Raw genomic sequence first — 22,144 nt, 5'->3', positions numbered from 1 at the left:
TGCCCCTGGGACGGAGGGAGACGAGCACAGAGCAGCTGGGCACATGGGATGTTGCCTGGTATTTCTGGCTGGTCTTGGAGAGTTTATCTATTCAAAGGTGCTCTACTGGGGGCAGGACTGCCTTGCATGCAGGCATCTGGAATGAGGGCAGGTCTCGTTGTCATAGATACTGGAGGTCTTAGTGAAATTTAGTAAGAGGACAGGTAGGCAGGGATGCTAAACTCCTACAACACATGGGGCAATCCTGTACATTAAAAGCTTTCCCGGTGCAACACGCCTCCAGGGCCCCAGGTGACAAGCACCCAGAATCCAGCCCATCAGAGAAGGGCTGAATTCATATTCAGAATAACAACCCCCAGACTCTCTTGCCTACAAGACCCCAAGCACAGCCCCAAAGCACAAAGTCCCAAATAAGTTCCCCTGTCCTTCCCGCTCCTGCAGATCTGGGGGGTATAGAGCTGTAGTATCTTTCTGTCTGTTTTGGGCTTTGATTTGAATTCATTACCAACATCTTGGGGGTGCTTTCCAGGTGGTGCTAGAGGTAAAGAACCCGCCTGCCAATGCAAGAGACCCAAGAGATGCAGGCTTGATCCCTGGGTCAGGAAGATCCCCTGGAGGGGGGCATGGCAACCCACTCCATTTTTCTTGCCTGGGGAATCCTATGGACAGAGGAGCCTGGCAGTCTACAGTCCATAGGGTCACAAAGAGCTGGACACAACTGAAGCTTCTTAGCACGTACACACGAACATTTTAAAACTCAGGATATTTCACCACACAGGTCCAGATTTTCAGTGTCTCCTTGGAGGATATGAACCCCTAGGCCCATGAGAGTTCCAGGAGCCCACTGTCCCCACCGCGCTAGCTTCACTCACTGCCTGACCCCTCCTAGCATCTAAGTTTGCAAACCCAGCTTTCCCCAAGGTTCCAGGGCCTGAAGACAAACCATAATGAACTGCAAGTGAACTTGCGTGGCCTTGCAAAGGCCGGGAGAACATAATACTCTCCAACCAGACCACAAGCTTTGACCTCAGTACACATGGCATGGGGCTGCAGGTTTTTTATGAGAACCGGCACTGCAGAGTCAAATCAGGACTGACAGCTTTAAACGACACTGACCAACTTCAAACACAAGTGTAAAAGGACTCCCCCTTTACATAACAAGGCATGATTACAGGCTCAGATTTCCGGGGACCTTCAAAGCCTGTGAGATCACAGGCTAGGTTATTCACACACGGGCCCTGCCAAATTCTAGCTTTTCTTAACAAACCCAGCTCCTCCCAGAACGGAGGCACGGAGACGAGAAGCGGGCCCCACACGTCCGACGGTTTGCTACAGTTCAGTCGAAAGATGCGATTAAATCAGTGAATGGAGAAATAGGAACTGGGATGGCAGATATTATTCCAAGCCTCCGCGTGGAGGGCGACTGCAGCCCATTCCGATGTGAAACCGAGCCTGCACGCTGTTAATAACTCTAAATAGGCTTTTGATTTGGTTAATATCAAGGGCTGCTGTCGGGCGGCTGCATCTTACCGGTTCCTCTGCTGGAGCAATATTAAATACTCATCGTGCTTCTCATCAAAGTCTGTCACCATGTCCTTAGCGTAACCCTGAAATGAAGAAACAGAGCGGTGTGATGTCGGAATGCAGGGGAGTGTTTGCTGCGGCCCAGGTACAGCACACGCCCCACGGGAGGCCGGGAGGCAGAGGCTGACCTTGACAAAGGCCCGGCTCCCTGGGCGCGTCACCGGGGCGACCCAGAGCCCCAGAGACTGTCTGACGGCCCAGTGGGTCTCGAACATACGCAACCAACAGTCTACTAAAAGGAGAGGGGCGATTTGATTCCCCAGCCTCACTGTTCATTCCTCCCATGCCCTAATAAAATCAAGGACTCTGAGAAGATTTGGGCTTTACTGTTTTCTCCATGCTTGTGATTTGGTGATCTCTATTGCCCTAACCAGATGGAACCCAGATCAGTTGTTTGAGAGAGAAATCTCATCTTTTTTTTTCTTGCCATTGTGAGAGAAATGCATGCTTATTATAAACAACACGGTCATTACAAAAATATAGGATGCAGAGAGTGAAGGTCCCTTTGAAGCAGACGTTTGTGGTTTTCTGCTTCCCCTTCTGGTCACAGGACTCTGGATTTCTGTGGGGGAACCATTCAGTCCCTTTTCCCAGTTCACTGGCTTCCTTAGATGCCCTTGAAAGTTCCTTTGATCTCCGCTCAGGTCATATGACCTTGACCTTGGTCTCGCCCATCAGCACAGTACTTCCCCTGGCCGCAAGGATCCACTGGTCAGGAGATGAGCCTCAGCCTGAGCCTGGCCCCTGAAAGTCAGCCCAAGGACTTTACTGATACTCCTGGGGAAAAGTTACTCTCTTTCCACTCCGGTGCTAAGGTAACGAGACGCAGGCTTAGAAATGCCTGAGAACGAAGGCAAGAAAGAAGACAGCAGATCCCAGTGATGCAAAGATGGAGAGTCCTAATGACATAATTTGAGCCGCTGATCCACCCATGCCTGGAGAAGTGGCTGGACAACTTAGTTATGACCCTAACGTTATTTTGTTTCAACTGAGTTTCTGTCATTTGCAGCCAATAGAATTCTAAATTGTATACCATGGCCTGATCATTAGAGATAACCCCTATTAAAGACTTTTACAGCCCTTTGGGGGTGGAGGTAGTAAATGTATAATGAACTATAAATATTAAAAGTGACATATGGACCTTCCTAGTGGTGAGGTGGATAAGAATCTGCCTGGCAATACAGGGGACACGGGTTCAATCCCTGGTCTGGGAAGAGTTCACACGTCCAGGAGTAACTAAGCCCGTGTGTCACAACTACTGAAGCCCATAAACCTAGAGCCTGTGCTCCGAAACAAGAGAAGCCACCGCAGGGAGAAGCCCGCACACCCCAGCCAAGAGCAGCCCCCATTTGAGGGAACTAGAGAAATTCCACAAAGAGCAACGAAGACCCAGCACAGCCAAAAACAAATGAATAAAGTGACATACGTAACACCAGTGAAACCTCCATGATGATTTGATACATATTCCACTAGATGTTTTTCTTTGCTTATAATATACATATATATATATTTATAAACACACATACGTTCTTTTAAATGAAAGTAGGGTCATACTGTAAACAATGCTTTGCCACCTTCTATGCTTAACTAACTTCTTAACTAAACAGACAGTGTTGGCTTCTAGTCACAAGTCAGACAGATTAAGTGTAAATGGCAAGTGAGATGCTTGTAATAGAAACACAGTTTGTGTGAAAATCCTAACAATTATCATTAGGAGAAGAAAAAAAAAAAGAATTTCCATCATTCTCTTCTTAGCTTCTCAAAATCTGCCTTGCACCCCATTGATCTACCAGAACTCTTCCCAAGGGTGACCCATAAAAGCAAATATGATAGCTCTTTCCCGACTTCATCCTTTTCCATTGATCCGGGGCCGTGCGGAGCTGTTCCCACCCATCCGTTCTCCAAGTTCTCCCCCTCTAGCTTCCGAGGTTCCAAATGAGGCTCCTCCCCACCCCCCCCCCCCGGCACCTTCTCTGGCTGCCCCTCTTCCTTGGCCTTGGATGTGGATGGTCGCTGTCTGTGTCCATCTCAGCTGTCTGTGCCTTTCTCCCTCTGCCTTCCTGTCTCCTTCCGATTCCAAGGAAACGGGTCCCCTGGGTGGGGAGGCCAGAGGGGCCCTGCTGGTCCAGCGCTGACACCCTAGCTCCCCTCTCACCCCTTTTCCTGCAGGAAGGACACTAGGTTGTGGCCGTCTGCTTCCTTCTTTCCCTGTTGCCCCCCACTTTTCCTCCCATGCTCCCCTCTCTCTGAGCCACCTAGGGACAGGATGCTGGATTCCCATCTCTTCTTTCACCCTGAGTCTCTGAAGCCTCCGAGTTCTCCTGAGGTTTTTCGGGCTAGCTAATCTAGCCAATCAGGGAGTGAGGAATAATAAGAAAGGATGATACTATGAAATCATACGAAATTTAAACAAACTAGCAATAGGTGTTCCTATTCTCATTTCCCTGGCTTCCTGAGAAGCCCAGAGACATTCCGTGGTCCTCCCTGGACTGAGTCCTGCCTCATCTTGAGTGTGAGGAAAGCACCGTGACCTCAGGAGAGCTGGTAGGTTGCGGGATATGGGGTCTGGAGAGGATTCTCAGTTCCTTTTTCAGAACAACGTGTGTACGAGGCGGACAGTTGACGCAGCATTTCCATATACATGATTCTCCTTTGATCTTCGCGGCAACCCTTGAAGTGGTTATTACCACCCCATTTAAGATACAAGGAAACCCATCCCATGCGCCTTCCGGAAACATGGATCCTACTCCACGGTAATTTACATAACTATTTTGAGATATTAAAATGGCCACTGATATATTATGGTACGGGATGAAATATTCAATGACATTTTTAGATGAAATATGAGACTTCAAAGAGATCTCAGCTTGCGGTGGGCTGCCCTGGGTTTTCACCTCCGGGAATACATTCATTTGCCTCTGCCAGGAGGGAGATGTCATTGGAAAGATTTGAAGAGCTCAGGCACAGAGCCAGCAAAACTTCTCATCAACCCCATGTTTCTCAAATGTTGATGTGTGCACAAATAACCTGGGACTGTGTGGAAAGCGAGGTTCTGATTCAGGGGCCCAAGCTGACGCCTGTAACAAGCTCCCAGGCAATGCCCATGGGCCACACTTTGCCAGCGAGGCACTGGACCTGCCCTGTTTACTCCTCATTATTCACAATATGCCCACCTCTAATCAGGTCAGCACTGAACTTGAGCTGTGAAGAATGTGAGCTTTGGAGTCCAATGTGGGTTGCATGCTCAGTTGCTAACTTGAGTCCAACTCTTTGAGACTTTATGGACTGTAGCCTGCCAGGCTCCTCTGTCCGTGGGATTTCCTAGGCAAGAATACTAGAGGGGGTTGCCGTTCCCCTCTCCAGGGGATTTCCCTGATCCAGGGATCAAACCCACATCTCTTACGCTTCCTGCATTGGCAGGTGGGTTCTTTACCACTAGCGCGACCTGGGAGACACCGCTTCAAGTCACAACAGTGCTACTTGCTTCTGTCAAATGGGGGTAATAATAGTACCTGTTTGGTTGGACCTGTCTTTCCCTCATAGGCTTCCCTGGTGACTCAGTGGTTAAAAATAAATAAATAAATAAACCCACCTGCCAATGTAGGAGACACAGGTTCCATCCCTGATCTGGAAAGATCCACTGGAGAAGGGAATGGCTACCCACTCCAATATGCTTGCCTGGGAAATCCCATGGACAGGGAGCCTGGCGGGCTATAGTCCACGGGGTCACAGACACGAAATAGTGACTAAACAACAGCAACAAAGACATAGGACGGAAGGTGAGTTGGATGCAATGACAATAAAAAGCCCACAGCGCAGAATCTGGCACTTGGGTAGTTCTCAATGAATGTTAGAATTCCATTTACGGAGTTCCATTATTTAAATAGTACTATCTTAGCCCCGCCCCACCCCACCCAGCTCACTGCTGTCCTGATGCCCTAATTATTCGATTCCCTTCCCCTCCCGGCTCCCCGGAGATCCTCTCCAAGGCCCAGCTCAGCTCCCCAAGTCTCCATGAAGGCTTCCTCTGCCATTCTCACCCCCTCTCACTTCAGCTCAGTTTGAAACCCCGCAATTAGTATTAAGTTACACACAATACAGGGTGAAATCGTATATAATTAAGTGCTACACTGTAAGCCTTTAACTATATCTATTGCTCACTCATTATCTGGGGATTTGGAGACCTGGAGGGGAGCCCTGAACTCTGCTACTTACCTTCTCTGAACCTCTGTTTCCTTGTCTATAAAAAGGGGATGTTAATAAGGTCTACCTTGCAGGTCTACTCTAAGAATTAACCAGGAGAAAAGTGGATGTCATTAAGGATCCTTTTCTTTCTTCTTAGTACTGATTCCCTAGCTGGATTATAAATTTCTGGAGTGTAGAACTGTGAGGAAGCGGGGGAACCAACCATCATGTGGGAAGCCTAGAGCCCTGGGCCCCAGTCTCAGCTTCCACATTGTCCAGCTCTGTGATGGTAACTGCTGAAGATGACCAGTGCCCACCAGTTAACTCTCGCCCTGGTCAGATGCCAGACACCTCTCTTCCTGGCACAGAATATTTCACTTTGCTGAGGCTTTATTTCTCAGGCTATAGAACGTGGAGTGTGAGAGTGAGTGAGTGAAAATTAATATTTAAGCCTTCCCCCTGGAGTAGGAAATGGCAACCCACTCCAGTATTCTTGCCTGGAAAATCCCATGGACAGAGGACCCTGGCTGGCTGCAGCCCATGAATTGGCAAAGAATCAGACATGACTGAGCATGCACACACATCAGACATCCTGCAAACATGGGAGAAGCGTGTAAAGTACCAAGTTTATCACCATCATCTTTTAGCAAATGTTGATCAAGTGTTTACTGTGTGGCTGTTACCTATGCAATGAGGATTTAACAAAAACTTCAACCCAGTGGGCAGCCAGATCCCAGCTTGTCTGTAGACTGTACCCAACCCCAAGTCAGGGGCTGATCCTCACAACTCTGCCCCGCATTCCGGTTCTGAGGGATGTGAATGGCAGCCCCTGCTGTCATGCGCTCAGTCAAGCAACACACTGGCCAGGGGTCTATAATTTAGGGAAAGGCCTGCAGTGGGCTCTGGGGACACCCATTCAATTGAATGCATAAGGGTATTTTTCTGGGAAGAGAGTCCGTCACTCTCATCAGATTCCCAAGGGCACCTGAGGCCAAAGAAAGGAGATGATTGACTATGCTGTGCTGCGCATAATCAGTCATGTCCGACTCTTTGCAACCCTGTGGACTGTAACCCGCTGGGCTGCTCTGTCCATGGGATTCTCCAGACGAAAATCCTGGAGTTGCCATGCCCTCCTCCAGGGTTTCTTCCCGACCCAGAAATTGAACAGCAGTCTCCAGCACTGCAGGCAGATTCTTTACCAGCTGAGTTACCAGGGAAGCCCCAAGGGATTATAACAAAAGTGTATCAAATGTGATGCCAGGGATCTGAAGGAGGAGACTGGGGAGGCTCCTGAGGGCACGGCCAGGCTCAAATCCTTGGGAGTCATCCTGAAAGCCTCACTCACTCACTCACTTTCCCACTCCAGTCCAATCCATCAGCATCAAGTGAAAAATACCACGTATTCCCTAATCTGACCACTTCTCCCCACCTCCTTACTACCACGCCGGTTCAGGACTCCTCACCGTCCTCCTGCTCCTGCCCTCCCCGCTGCCGTCCATTCTCCCTGCGACAGCCTGGGAGTCCTGATGAAAGGGAAGCCGAGTCATTTCACTTCTCTGCCCTGGACTCTGCAGGGGTTCCCAGTGGCCACCGGGCCCCACCCACTGGGCCTCCACCTCATCACTCCGGTACCCGAAACACCCAGCCTGTGCCCACCCACCCATGGGCCTTTGACTCACCATCCTTCCCCGGGGCAAATACCCAGATTCCTCATCTCCTTCAAGGCTGGTCTCAGATCTTACCTTCTTGGTGACGTCCTCCCCAGGCATCCTATTTAAAATTCCAGGGACTTTCCTGGTGGTCCAGTGATTAAAAAGCGGAGCTTCCAATCTAGGGAATGTGGGTTCAGTCTCTGGTTGGGAAACTAAGATTCCACATGCCACAAGGACTGAGCCCGGGTGTCGCAACTAAAGACTCTGTGAGCCACAAAAAAGGTCAACCAAACCCCGAGGCAGGAAAAAATAAATATTTTTAAAAATTGCAAGCCATGTACACAGACACACACACACACACACACACTCCCAAACCCTCACTAATATAAACTCTCCTTGATCTTATTCATCATGCCTCTTATTAATGGGCCATCCCCCCTGCACTAGAATGTAAATTCCATGAAAGCAGAGACTGTGTCTGTTTTGATCGCTTTGTGTATTCTAAGCCCCTAGGACAGTGCCTGGCACACAATAGGCTCTCATTAAATGAATAAATACGGAGACGTTTGAGCTGAGACTTGAAAACTAAATGGTCTGGGCCTCCCCTGGTAGCTCAGAGGTTAAAGCATCTGCCTGCAGTTCGGGAGACCTGGGTTCAATCCCTGGGTTGGGAAGATCCCCTGGAGAAGGAAATGGCAACCCACTCCAGTATTCTTGCCTGGAAAATCCCATGGACAGAGGAGCCTGGTGGGCTACAGTCCATGGGGTCCCAAAGGGTTGGACACAACTGAGCAACTTCACTTTCACTTTCACTTTTCAAATGGTCTGGGGACTTCCCCGCTGGTCCAGTGGCTAAGACTCTATGCTCTCAGTGCAGGGATCCTGGATTCGATCCCTGGTGGGGGAACTAGATCCCACATGTCGAAACTGAAGAACCCACATGCCGCAATGAAGATGGAAGACCCTGCGTGCCACAACTAAGACCTGGAGCAGCCAAATACATATTAACAAATAAAAATAAATATTAAATATTTTCCCTCGTAGCTCAGTTGGGAAAGAATCTGCCTGCAGTGCAGGAGACCTAGGTTCGATCCCTGGGTCGGGAAGATGCCCTGGAGAAGGAAATGGCAACCCACTCCAGTACCCTTGCCTGGAAAATCCCATGGACAGAGGAGCCTTGGGGGTGCAGTCCATGGGGTCCAAAGAGTCGGGCACGACTGAGTGACTAACACGCACAACACACACAGAGATATTAAAAAAAAAGTAAATTTAAAAGGCTCACTGGACAACAAGAGAAAGGCATTCCACACAGCAGGAGGAGCAGGAGCTAAGGTTTGGGAGTCTGAAAAAGCCTGAAAGGCCCATGGATCGGTCAGAAGTTGGGTTTGTCTTGAGTGACAGGTGCCGAGGAGGCTCGAGTTAAGTACGGGAAATGGTCTAAGGAATTCGGACGTGACGTGAAAGCCAAGTCCCACTGCCATCATTGTTATCCTTATCATCTTTATCCCTAATGCTGGCCCCAGAGAAAGTCTGTAGGATTTTATCAATGGCCGTATCATTAATTCTCTCTGGGGAAAAAAAAAAAATGGAATTGGAAAGAAAGGCCTAGAATCAGTTATGCTTAAAGGAGCTTGACAGAGTCTATATTTCAGGGATCACGTACTCCTCTGAGGCCAGAAGACTGGAATTCTCCTAAAGAGGGTTGCTTTAGCGAGTGCCAGAGCCTGAGCTGCATTCGCGAGCAGCTGAGCGCGCTGGGGTGGTTTCCAGGGCCGGCAGATGTCGGGGACCTGACTTTGCCGGTGTCAAGCCCCATCGGAGAAGAACAATAACTCGGAATGGCTTAATGACGAGGCTGGGAACATGCTGTGTCGGGGGCACCACGCGGAGTGCACAGAGCACTTCCGCACACCTGACTTACTCCATCTGTTCTGCCCTTCCCCCGGCCAAGTGCCACATCTTACCGCAGGGACCATTTATGAGTGACAAGCGAACGTTACAGGTTACTGGAGCCCAGGTTTTGGGCCATTTCAATGACCATTTAATGTTCTTTTTTGTGGGTGTCTGCAAGAATGCTATGCCCTGGGATCATTATCCCCATTTTACAGAAGAGGAAACGGAGGCTTTGAAAGCTGAAGCCAATTGCCCCAAAGCCATGTCCAGGGGAAGATAGTGGACATCTGTTGTTTTTGTCATTTTTTCTTTCTTTCCTTTTTTTTGACTGCACCACAGGGCATGCAGGATCTTAGCTCCCTGACCAGGTATCAAACCCATGCCCCCTGCCGTGGAAGCTCGGAGTCTTAACCACTGGACCACCAGGGCAGGCCCTATTCACTTTCTAGTTACATCTCCTCGGTTTTCCTTTGGGAAACCATCTCTCCTCACACTCAGCATACAAGGTGTGAGTGGAAGTCACACTGGTGGCCCCTCAAGGGTGCACCCATGACTGAGGCTTGGGCAGCCAAGGCCAAGCTAATCTGGTTAGTCTGTCTCCCTGGTCATGTGCCTGGTTTAGGGCTGTGCCCAAAGTCAGGTCAACAGACTCGAACCAGGGATTGGTTGAATCTGCTGGACAAGTTCCTCTCTCTCTTCCCCTGGAATTATTAGCTGATATGAGCTGCGAAGGGGGCTTCCCAGGTGGCACTAGTGGCAAAGAACCCGCTTGCCAATGCAGGAGATGTAAGAGATTCAGGTTCGATCCCTGCATCGGGATGATCCCCTGGAGGAAGGCATGGCAGCCCACTCCAGTATTCTTGCCTGTAGAATCCCATAGAGAGAGGAGCTTGGCGGACTACAGTCCATAGCGTTGTACAGAGTCAGACACGACTGAAGCGACTTAGCATGCATGCCTGAGCTGTGAGCTATAAGGGCCACCAAAATGAAGAAGCTATTTTTATCAGCTGATTAGGTTCACAGTTATAAATCTCCTTCTATGTTCCATGAAGAGATCTGTCCAAGAGTAACACCAACACAGAGGCAGCCGAATTGAGGACACAGATAGACGACCAGATAGAAACGGGAACTTCTCAACCATGTTTAATTCCTGTATCTAGCCTCGCCTGAAGGCAGCACTACTTGGACTTATAAGTCACAAGAGTTGACACAGTAAGGGGCTTCCCTGGTGGCTCAGAGGTTAAAGCGTCTGCCTCCAATGTGGGAAACATGGGTTTGATCCCTGGGTTAGGAAGAACCCCTGGAGAAGGAAATGGCAACCCACTCCAGTATTCTTGCCTGGAGAATCCCATGGACAGAGGAGTTTGGTAGGCTACAGTCCACAGGGTCACAAAGAGTCGGACACGACTGAGTGACTTCACTTTCTTTACTCAAGCCGTGTGTGTGTGTGTGTGTGTGTGTGTGTGTGTGTCACACTGAGTGAGTTCTCAGTGATGTAGTGGTAGGACTAACTCTAAGAGGTATCTGAATCTGAAGTCACTACCAGGTCCTAGCAACAGGGGAGCATTTAGTAGAGGTTTAAAATAATACCTGAGGGACTTCCCTGGTGGTCCATCGGTCAAGAATCCATCTTGCAATGCAGGGGACATGGGTTCGATTCCTGGTTGGGGAACTAAGATCCTACAAGCTGCAGGGCAACTAAGCCCACGGCACAGCTACTGAGCCCACGTGCCCTGGAGCCTGAGCCACAACTGGAGAATCCATGGGCCCCAGTGAAAAATCCCCCAAGACAAAATGAAGATCCTGGGTCCCACAACTAACACCCAATACAGCCAAATAAAAAATGAGTAAATAAATTAAAAAAAAACAAAACACCTTAGCGAATGTTCTCAATGATGGCCCTATGCTCCCAGAAATCGATGATCCAAATGTATCTTACAGTACGAACTCCTACTCTGCCTTCAAAACCCATCCTAGTATTCTCCCAGTGATTCGGGTTTCCCAGCACAGCACAGTAAGTCCTGAATGCATATTACTTGAATGAAAAAGTATAGTTCTGAGCTTGTATGTTGAGGCTTTTGCTGATATATCAGATGCACTTCCATCCTTCAAACAAGAATAACAGAGACTCCACATTCTGTACGCTTAGGTTGCAAGATCTAAACCAACGGTTGAGACTGCCCCCTAGAGGTGGATCAAAACAACACAAACTGAAGCAAAGTTTCTCATGGCCAGGGGTAGACAGAAGGACAAAATCACATGTTTATGCGCAAGTCAGATGGATCATTAAAGGAAGACTTCGGGTTATTTCTCAAATGCACCATTATTTCCTGCAACCAATGTACACCTTGAGATTTTATACTTCGTTTCAGGTTAGTAGAATATTCATGCAGATCCAGAATCTAGGGTTTCCTCCTGGACTCCAGGACACAGGACACTGTATCTTTATGAAACCATTTTTTCTTCCACAGCTATCTATAAAATCTTTTTCAATAGCCACTCGAAAAGAATTAACATTTCTTTTTATTCTCAGAAAACTTTTTTGTAAGACAGCAATGTGCATTATAAACTGTCTTTTAGGCAGGCAAACAGAGATTTTCTCTTTTTTAAATCTTGAATGAGCGTGCTTCAAAAAGGAAACTTTATATTAATGCCATAAATGGAAAATCATTATTGCCTGCCATAAACAGAAGGCAAAGAGAAATACAGACCTTCTGAAATAGCGTGTGTTTACTTGCCACCTGCAGGGCAATGCAAGCGTGCAAACCACACACAGGGAAGCGCGAGGCCCAAAATTCCACATTCACATGACCCCCAGTGGCGGGTGGCGCTGACCTCATTTCCCCAATTCATTCATTCACTCAGTATTTATTGAACAACTCCTCTGGGCACACAGCGAGTGCGTCAAAGACTCCGCTCTCAAGAAACTTACATTCTAGTGAGAGGAGACAGGTTATTTAAAAACAAAAGGGGGGGCGGGGTATATTATATCAAATGAAGCTCAGTGCTATGGAAAATAAGAGGTAGAGGAAAACAGAGGGAATAGAGGGTGGAGCTACTATGTTAGCCAGGGGGTCAGAGAAGGCCTCTGGTGAAATGACTTTCAAATGGAGACTGAAGGAAGTGGAGGAGGAGCTTCCAGGTGGCAGGAACAGCATGTGCAAAGGCCCTGAGGTGGGGGTGGAGGCCATGGTGAGGACTCTGGGCTTACTCTGAAGTAGCCAGGAGGCTAGCAGAGGATTTGGAGCAGAACTGCCAGGGGCTGAGGCTGTTCCCACCGTCCACCCTGAGGAGAGCTCGGGAGGGGATGCAGGCCTGGAGGGTCCCCGGGCAAGCCCAGCTGTACAGACAGCCTCTGAGTGTTCAGGAAGGAATGAGGCAGGTCTGCTCTCAAGCTGCCAGGCTGGTGCTAAACTGACTCAGGGCGGCTGCTGCCTGTCAGAGCCTCCAAGCCCACAGCACCAGCACTTGGCCTGATGAGAGGAGAGACGTCACCTGGGTGGAATTTTCCCTCCAGTCTCCGCCTCCACCACTTGGTTTGCATCCAAGAGCTTTTTTTTACATACATATATATATATATATAAAGAGTAGCTTCTTTTAAAAAATGTTTTATTAGTTATTTTTGACTGCACTGGGTCTTTGTTGCTGCAGGCGGGCTTTCCTCTAGAGGCGGTGAGCAGGGCTACTCTCTACTTGTGGTACAAGAAATTCTCATCGTGGTGGCTTCTCCCATGGAGCACAGGCTATAGGGTGCTGGGGCTCAGCAGTTGTGGTTCACGGGCTTAGCTGCTCCACGGCCTGTGTGATCTTCCTGGACCAGGGATCAGAGCCACGTCCCCTGCCTTGGCAGGTGGATGCTTAACCACTGGACCACCAGGGAGGTCCACTGAAAATTTCCTTCTAAAGGAATGGACCTCTCACCGAGTGCATCCATCACCAGGACGTTCCCTAACTCTTCCTGCCCAGCAAGCGGGGCTGCCTGAGTGGATGCTCTCCTCCCAGGACCATCCCCTCCCCAGCCCTCTGAAGACGGGGGAGCCCTCAGGGCCCCACCCCATCGATCCAACAGAGACTCCTTGAGCTTCTCCTAAGGGGTGGGTGCTACGCTAAGAGCTGGAGACAATGATAAATAATTTGGATTCACCACCCTCCTGACCTCATTCCCACCCTGCACAACCCTTCAGCCCAGCAGCGCTTGTGGCTGTTTCTCCAAGAGGCCGTGCCTCTCTCCTCTCAGGGCCGGCGCACTTGCGGTCTCCCCAGCCAGGAACGCTTCCTCTTGCTCGCGGGCACGTGGGCCCTTCCCGGGAACCCCTTCTGACCGTCCCCGGCCTTCTCAGCTTCCTCGGCGTGGCAGCGACACCTACCCCGCTCTGGAATTACCTCTGTTTGTTTTGTCTGTGGTACCCCTACTGGGATGGCAGGCCCGTGGGGGCTGAGGCGGTGAATTTGTGGAAAGGTAGGGATGAGGAGGGAAAGAAGGAGATGAAGGCAGGAAGATCAGCTCCTTGTCCTTGAGGAACTGGAGGAGCGGCGACTGACAGACACTGCTCTGAGGTGGTGAGGGTGCTGGGGGGGTGCTGGCCCGGGAGCCGTGGGTGGAGAGGACGGGTGCCCGGTGTGGCTCGGGGCCGGGCGGGCTCTACAGAGGAGAGGTCAGGACGCCAGCCGCAGGGAGCTCAGAGGTGGGTGGGGGCGGGCAGAGGAGGGACAGGGCAGGCATCCGAGCAGGAGCAGTGTGTGCAAAGGCCCAGCGCCAGGAGACCCGGGAGCCGTCTTGAGGCTAGATGAGAGGAGTGGTCAGGGCACACTGGTGATCCCCTGGCTTCTGACATTTCCAGGCCAGCTCAAAGCCTGATGAGGGGCAAAGTCTGTGCCAATGACGGGTGCTAAGCAGTGGGGAGTGAAAAGTCCTGCTCAAGTCTAGGGTGGTGCAGTGGGTGGAACTCAGGGTCCCTGAATAGATGTCATCTCACACACTAGTCAAGATTTCTGCCGCGTGAGGTCCCAGAGATCCAGGCATGTAGAGGAGACGACGGTTCACCCCATCTCGTCCCTGGCCATGTGGCACTGGGATCTTTTTCTCCCCGCCCAGTTCCCCTCTTCTCCCTCCTCCCCTTCCCCCTCTTTAGGTTGACTGAGCACTTCCTCTTCAACGAGGACAGGTTCCTTTGCCTCTTGGAGCAGATGGTCTAGGGAGGAAGAGCAACTTTAAGCAAAGGGCCCCACAACCAAATGTACATCATCAACCATTTCTGGAAGTGGGTGAGTGACACCTTGTTGTTCAGTCGCTAAGTCGTGTCTGACCCCTTGCGAACCCAAAGACTGTAGCACATCAGACTCCTCTGTCCTTCACTATCTCCCAGAGTTTGCTCAGACTCATGTCCATCAAGTCAGTGATCCATCCAACCATCTCATCCTCTGCCGCCCCCTTCTCCTCCTGCCTCTAATTTTTCCGAGCATCAGGGTCTTTTCCAAAGAGTTGGCTCTTCACATCAGGTGGCCAAAGTGTCGGAGCTTCAGCTTCAGCATCAGTCCTTCCAGCAAATATTCAGGACTGATTGGTTTTCAAAGGGAAACATGACTGTGGCTGGGAGGTCAGCTGATGCTCCATGGAGGGGTGACAACAGGTCTGCAGCGGGAGGGATGAACTAGTTCATTTAGAGGCGCAGAGGTGCGTGTGCTCTAAGCAAACTGGATGCACATGTGGAGGCCACTTGGTGAGAGCAAATAGAGAGCAAGAGGGACACGGAGTAACAGAGGGGCTGGAGATGGGGGGCACGGGAGCCGGGCGGATGACTCGGGACCGGGTGGGCAAGACCACCAAAGCCATGTGGGCCACACAAGGGAGTTTTGCTCTTAACCTCAGACCAATGGGAAGCTGCGTGGGGTTACTGGGGGCAGAGGGGCAATGCTGGGATGAGAGGTTGGAATGAAAGTCAGCGGAAGTGGGTGATAGGGGGGTGCGAGGGCTGGGAGGATGCTCCTGTGGGTCATCAGACAAGAGGTGTCGGCAACAAGGAAAAGGCAGGGAGAACATATTTTCAGCGTGAGGACGGAGGACCGGGTGATGGTCTGGAAAAAGGCGGCAAGGAAGGACAAGGTATTAAGGATGACTCTGCCGCAACTCTGGTGGTTCTGTGCTAAAGAATCCACCTGCCAATGCAGGAGACAAGGGTTCGATCCCTGGGTCGGGAAGATCCCTTGGAGAAGAAAAAGCAACCCACTCCAGTTATTCTTGCCTGGAAAACTGTAGCCTGTTGGGCTACAGTCCATGGGGTCACAAAGAGTCGGACGCGACTTAGCAACTGAGGAACCAACCACCTGCAGCTTCCAGCCTGTGTAACTAGAGGGATAGCAGTGCCCTTCTCAGGGGGTCAAGGCTGGAGGAGGCGCAGGGCTGAGCTGGGTTTGGGGCAGTCGGGTGGAGACACTGAGGCACCCAAGAGGAGCAGTTCATGGGCTGGCAGTGGACATGCAGGTCTGAGGTCCACTTCACAGCACAGTTAAGATGACCCTTCCTCCCTGATCACCCCCACTCCAGGCTGGCTTACACCCTCCATTCAGCTGCGTTCTGGCAGTATCTTCACAGACCCTTCTCTGTCGGAGCATTGATCCGAGCCACCATGGACATGGGGCTAGGTGTGTATAGCGGACATGAGCCCAGGTCACGTCCCTAGCTGCTGGTTGCTGTGTCCCTTCCCAGGGAGAAGCCCCTCTCACACCAGGTTATGTCTGATCTCTGATACTGACTCGTGACAAAGGAACAGAGACCCAGGCTCCTTGCCTCGACTGGGAGCACCTCTGCAGGGCCACCCATCCCCACAGCTCCCTGGGGGATCGGCACGGCTGGCATCACAGTTCAGCTCCTCCCTGTGCCCAGTCCCTACTTCCCTCATCCACAGAGTGTGTGTGCTCAGTTGCTCAGATGTATCCAACTCATTGTGACCCTTTGGACTGTGGCCCACCAGGCTCCTCTGCCCATGGGATTCTCCAGGCAAGAATACTGGAGTGGGTTGCATTTCCTCCTCCAGTTGTTACAGAGAGCCACCCCCACCCCCAACCCAAATCAGCCTCCTGCACACACAATTCCATCCCACTGTCTGCATCCTGGGAACCTATGTCAGTTACTCCCAAGGGCAGGACTGAGTCAATTACATCAAAGACCATTGGTAAACATATTTTGAATTAAATGAACAATCCTGGCTTAGCCAGGATGTCCCACAGTGGTGATGATTCAAACAGGACAGACCCAAGTCCCCCAAAATGAACTCCTCGGACCACAGGGCTCAATATTTAATCTGGAAACACAACTGCCGCAAAGGTATGAGGCATAGGTCCAGAATTCTCAGACCTTCATTCGTTAGCTAAACAGCCAAGTTGGGTGGTCAGGCCTTGGCTGTGAAGCCAGGCACCTGGGTAAGAATCCCATCTGTTTTGTTTGAGTGAGAAATGATGCTGGTGCCCAAGTCTCCTCAGCTGTCAAAGTGAGATGTGCTCCCAGGGACATGTATCATAATAGCCCCAAAGCAGAAGCAGCCCAACTGTCCATCAGTGAGTGAAAGGAAAAACAGGCTGTTGCATATCCATACAATGGGAAATCGCTTGACAGGCAGATTCTTTACCCCTGAACCATCTGGGAAGCCTAATGCAAGGCATGCGGGATCTTAATTCCCTGACCAAGTATCGATCCTGCGCTACCCACAGTGTAAGCTCGGGGGCTTAATCACTGGACCACCAGGGAGGTCCAGGAATTGCACACGTTACAATGGTGGATTTTGTGTTATGTAATTAAGTATCTCAATTTAAAAACGCAAAAAAAAAGAAAAAAGTAGGATGGTGATTAAAAGCACCCACTTTATAAACACAAAACATTTAAAATATTGCCAGCTGTGTCATACATTCTTAATAAAGGTTAGCAATGAAGATGATGCTGAAGAGAAACATTTCAAAGTTTCTAATTATGAGTGCACAAAATCTAAACTTGAAGTTTAGACCCTAGACCTAGTTCCCTGAGCTAACCGGGAAGGCAATTTATACAAAGTTAACACCCACCTGAAATTCAGGCAAAGAAAAGATGATGTAACTTTTCGGAGGCTACAACTTTCCTTTCCCCATGCAGGAACAGGAGAGTGTAGGAACAGGAGAGCAGCTGGCTGTAGGATTCCATCTGTCTCGGGAGTGGGGCTGGGATCACACTCTCCCAACAGGCGCCAGGCTAGTGACAAACACAACCTTGGTCATGCACCAGCCCTTGAATGCGCCATCGAGCGTGTCAGGCAAGGATGCCACCAGGCTGGTGGCAGGATAAGGGTCTCGGTGATGGAGGAGTTGGTCTGCTCTAATAAAAACAGCGATTTTATAATGTCTCGACTGGTGTCTTTGTCAGAAGAGGATGACTTCTAGCTGGTGAGGAGGGCTAGGAATAGAAACTGGCTGACAAGGAAGCCACGCGTGCAGGCTGCAGGACAGCGGCATTTCATTTGTGTTAATCTATTTCCAGGAGGAAAGGAAGGGAAGGGGACCATCTCTCTCAGCCCCGAAAGTAGCCTGTGTCTCCCCTAAAATGTGGGTTCTTAAGAGCAGAACGTGAGTGCATGCTAAGTTGCTTCAGCCGTGCCCGACTCTGCAACCCTTATGGACTGTATCTGTCCATGGGATTCCCCAGGCAAGAATCCTGGAGTGGGTCGCCACGCCCTCCTCCAGGGGATCTTCCTGACCCAGGGATCAAACCTGCATCTCCTGCGTCTCCTGCATTGCAGGCGGGTTCTTTCCTGCTGAACCACCAGGGAGACCCAAGAGTGGAGCAGCAGCCTACAAACTCCCTGGTCTCTTGGCTTCCTGCTCATTCCTTCCAACCCATAGCCTGCCACTGTGCTTTGCTCTAAAGCACAGATCCCCGTGGCCTCCCTCATTAAAAACCTGCCACAGCTGGTGAGGAAGCTGACAGAGGCACTTCGGGGAGCGGCGTGGCAGTCTCCACTAAAACAAGACAAAACAAAACCCCGCCTAGCTTCAATCTACTCAGACCCAGTCAGCTCAATCCCTGGAATCTACCAGAGAGACCCACACAGGTGCTGGAGGAGGAATGTGCAAAATGCTAATGCCCTCCATCTGGAAAACGGCTGAATAACCCACAGTCTGTCCATAACATACGGTGACAAGTTTTAAAAAAGCTAGGTTTGTTTGTAACACCGAGGGCGGATCTCTAAGACACAGTTCAGAGAAGAGGGGCAAATGACAAGTCACAAAAGCACGTGTGACACATTCATTACGTTACCATTTTGTTAAAATACATACACTCCCAAGATACTACATGTAGTCTATGGATTTGCTGGGGTATGTTGATGCACAGAGAAAGGTCTGGAAGGAGGCATGCCCAGCCTAGGAAAACAATTACTCCAGGAGGGGAAGACTGGGATTAGGAAGGGGTACCAATTACCAAAAGGGATTGTGGGCTGATCTAACAGGTTAAAAATATTTTCTTAGGGATGTTGTTTTCTTATATTACCTGCATAACTAATGACCTCCATCCACCCTACTTCTTTTCTCAAAAAAGAATCAATGGTTCTACACTGCAGATAGATACAGCTTGACAGGATTTTCCTCTGAATTCCAGAATCCCATATTCAGCTACCTTCATTATTATTATTATTTTTGGCCATCCCTCTTAGTTCCCCAAAGAGGGGCTGGACCGATGCCTGTTGCCTTGAGACTTCAGAGTCTTAACCACTGGACCACCAGGGAAGTCCCCTCCAGCTGTTTGACTTGAGGTCTTCATAGTGTTGAAGCTGAATCTCTGATCTTCCTCTTAAAACCTGTCTCCACTCTCTTCCCCATCACAGGAGAAGACCACTTTCTCTTCTTTTCAGACCAAAACTTAAAGTCCTTCTTGACTCCTCTCTATCCGGGTCCATGTCCAGGCCCAACCACAGATCCAAGTGACTCCATCTTGCACCCACTGCCTTCTCTTCTTCACTGCTGCCCCCCAGCCCGAGTCACTGTCACCTCCACAGACCTTCTGCAGCAGCCCTGAGGGGTCTCCCCGCCTGCCCTTCCCCACTGTCTTCTCTCCCCACATAGCCAGGGAGCGTATCCTGCTAAAATCTGTCCGGTCCTGGCCCTCTGTCAGTGAAAATGTTCCCATGAGTCCCCCCTACTCATTCAAAATCCTGTGTGTGTTCAGTCACTTCAGTTGTGTCTGACTCTTTGCAACCCTATGGACTGTAGCCCGCCAGGCTCCTCTGTCCAAGGGATTCTCCAGGCAAGAATACTGGAGTCGGTTGCCATGCCCTCCTCCAGGGGATCTTCCTGACCCAGGGATCAAACCAGCATCTCACGTCTCCTGCACTGGCAGGTGGGTTCTTTACCACTAGCACCACCTGGGAAGCCCACAAGTTCTACAAATGGCCCCAAGGCTCTATAAGACTGGCTTTTACCTCTCCTTCCTGGCCTCCCACCACCCTGCCCCTCATCCCCCTTAATTCAGCCACACAAGCGGCAACCTCAGGCCTTTCATTTTCACGGTCTTCTCCGCCCAAAGCTCTCCCCTTGCCCCTCCTTTAGTCTCTGCCCAAGGGCCTATGCGACATAACAACCCTCTTCACAGCCCCCACCCTGCTTCCTTGCCTTTTTTTTCCCCCTCTGACTCCCTTTGTATTTTATCTATTTGCTTAGTGCCTACCTCTAATCACTAGCAGTAAGTGCCACAAACGTGCAGATTTGTGCCTGTTCTGTTCACTGCAGAACCGACAGGACCCGGGGCAGTGGCTGGCACACAGCAAGTCATCGACAAATACTTGCCAAACGGACACACGAATAAGCAATGTTTTCTCGATCAGACCCCAGTTTCACAACCCCATTTGCTCCCAATATTTTACTTCTATCACAGTAAACTACCCACTGGTCCCTCACATGCCTGGATGTGCTCATATGCCTGTACCTATTCTTACCAGACTGGCCCTTCCCTCAATCCTCTTCTCCACTTTTCAAGTTTCAACATCATTTTCCCCTTGGAACCCTGGCCAATCTACCTTTTGCTCCCTACCCTGTCAATGAGTAAAAGGCTATCTCCGCTGGGGGTCTTCCCTGGCAGTCTGATGGTTGAGGCTGTGCCTTCCAATGCAAAGGGTGCAGGTTCGAACCCTGGTCAGGGAGCTAAGATTCCCTACTGCCTTGTGGTCAAAAGATTGAAACATACAGCAGAAATAATATTGTAAAGAATTCAATAAAGACTTTACAAAATGGTCCACAACAACAACAGAAAATCTTCTCTAAAAAAAGGCTTTCTCCTCTGGATTCCTGTGCCTTTCCCATTGTTTCTGAGTTAATTAACTGGTAACATCAATAGAATTGATTGGTCTATACGGGCCACGTGTGGTTTACCTGTAGTATCTCATTGAATCATCACACCAACAGATAGAGTAGGTAGCATCACCTCCATTTCATATTAATAGTTATGGAAACCGGGGCAGAGAGCCAGCAGGGAAAAAGTGGCAGAACTGGAATCTGAACCCAGTTTTATTGGACTCCAGAGTCTGTGCGTAACCTCTGAAGCGTCAGGTCCCTCATCACAGTTCTGAGTTCTGTGAAGACTAGAGTTGAAGCATCTGCCGAATCACCAAAAAAATAAACAAATAAATAAAACAAGCAAACCAACTAACCAAGAACCTCGGAGTCCTGATCTGGGACTGAACTACAGAGAGGCAAAGGTGGGTGCTCAAGCTCCCCAGGCTGGGACACGGGCCAGCCCTATCCAATGCCACCACAGGGGCTGCCCTGGGCCACATGGCCTGATACAAGGAGCAGAGCATCAGCTCCACCAGCTTTGGCATCAGACAGACCAGGATCACGTCTTGGTTCCTCTACTTACTTGCCATGTGACTCTGGGTCTCCCTTTCACTTGTAAAATGTACAAATGACACAGGGCAGGACTCTGGACATCGCTGGCCCCACGGCCACCAGGTCATAGCCCAAGACTCCTGGAGGTCATGTCCAGACAGCATTGACCCCAGTGCTGCCTGGGAGCAGGCATCTGATCCAGGCAGGGCCAGTAGCAGTGTTAGGCGTTCAGCCATGTCTGCCTCTTTGCAACCCCACAGACTGTAGCCAGCCAGGCTCCTCTGTCCATGGGATTCTCCAGGCAAGAATACTGGAGCAGGTTGCCATTTCTTTCTCCAGAGGATCTTCCCAATCCAGGGATCGAACCCGGATCTCCTCACTGCAGGCAGACTCTTTACTGTCTGAGCAACAGGAAACTCTCCATGCAGGGCCAGTAATCCTGGGGAATTGGGATGAACAGGCTCAGGGAAGATCTGACTACTTTCTCGAAAAGGGGAACATGAGCTCAGAGTTGCTAGTAGGACTACTGTCTACTAGGTGAACCAAGAAACAGAAAGCTGGTTTGTACCAGGTGAGAAGAAGGATACAGGGACATCCCTGGTGGTCCAGTGGGTAACACTCCAAGTGCCCAACGTAGGGGCTTGGGTTCCATCCCTGGTCAGGGAACTAGATCCCACATGCCGCAACTAAGGCCTGGTATAGCCAAATAAATAAATGCTAAAAAATTAAAAAAGGATAGATACTGACAGATGTAAAGATAAGAGCCATAGAGGCCTTTCTGGAACCCAGAGGGCCCCTGGCACTGATTCACCATTCCTGACACCGTTTCTGTCCTCATGTCACCCAGGACATCACTGCTTTTAGCTTCTGGGGAGCACCTCCCCTTTAGAGCCTTGTAATGAAGTGAATGGCAAACCACTTCAGTATTCTTGACTTGAGAACCCCATGAACAGTGTGAAAAGGCAAAATGATAGGATACTAAAAGAGGA

General features: G+C 50.1%; 1 protein-coding gene across 2 annotated transcripts in view; it reads right to left on the bottom strand.

Moving 5' to 3' along the window:
* Positions 1-22,144, bottom strand: part of LOC120876459 (katanin interacting protein) — a 235,688-nt gene that overhangs the window by 173,014 nt on the left and 40,530 nt on the right. For both annotated transcript variants that reach the window (XM_040258385.1, XM_040258393.1), the window contains one exon: positions 1,531-1,607. In XM_040258385.1, coding sequence (XP_040114319.1) covers positions 1,531-1,607 — 77 coding nt within the window. The remainder of the gene's footprint in view (positions 1-1,530; positions 1,608-22,144) is intronic.

The sequence above is a fragment of the Oryx dammah genome, unplaced genomic scaffold (assembly GCF_014754425.2).
Source record: "Oryx dammah isolate SB20612 unplaced genomic scaffold, SCBI_Odam_1.1 HiC_scaffold_2, whole genome shotgun sequence".
In the NCBI taxonomy this organism is placed as follows: Eukaryota; Metazoa; Chordata; class Mammalia; order Artiodactyla; family Bovidae; genus Oryx; species Oryx dammah.
This window is presented reverse-complemented; position numbering and strand designations above follow the sequence as displayed.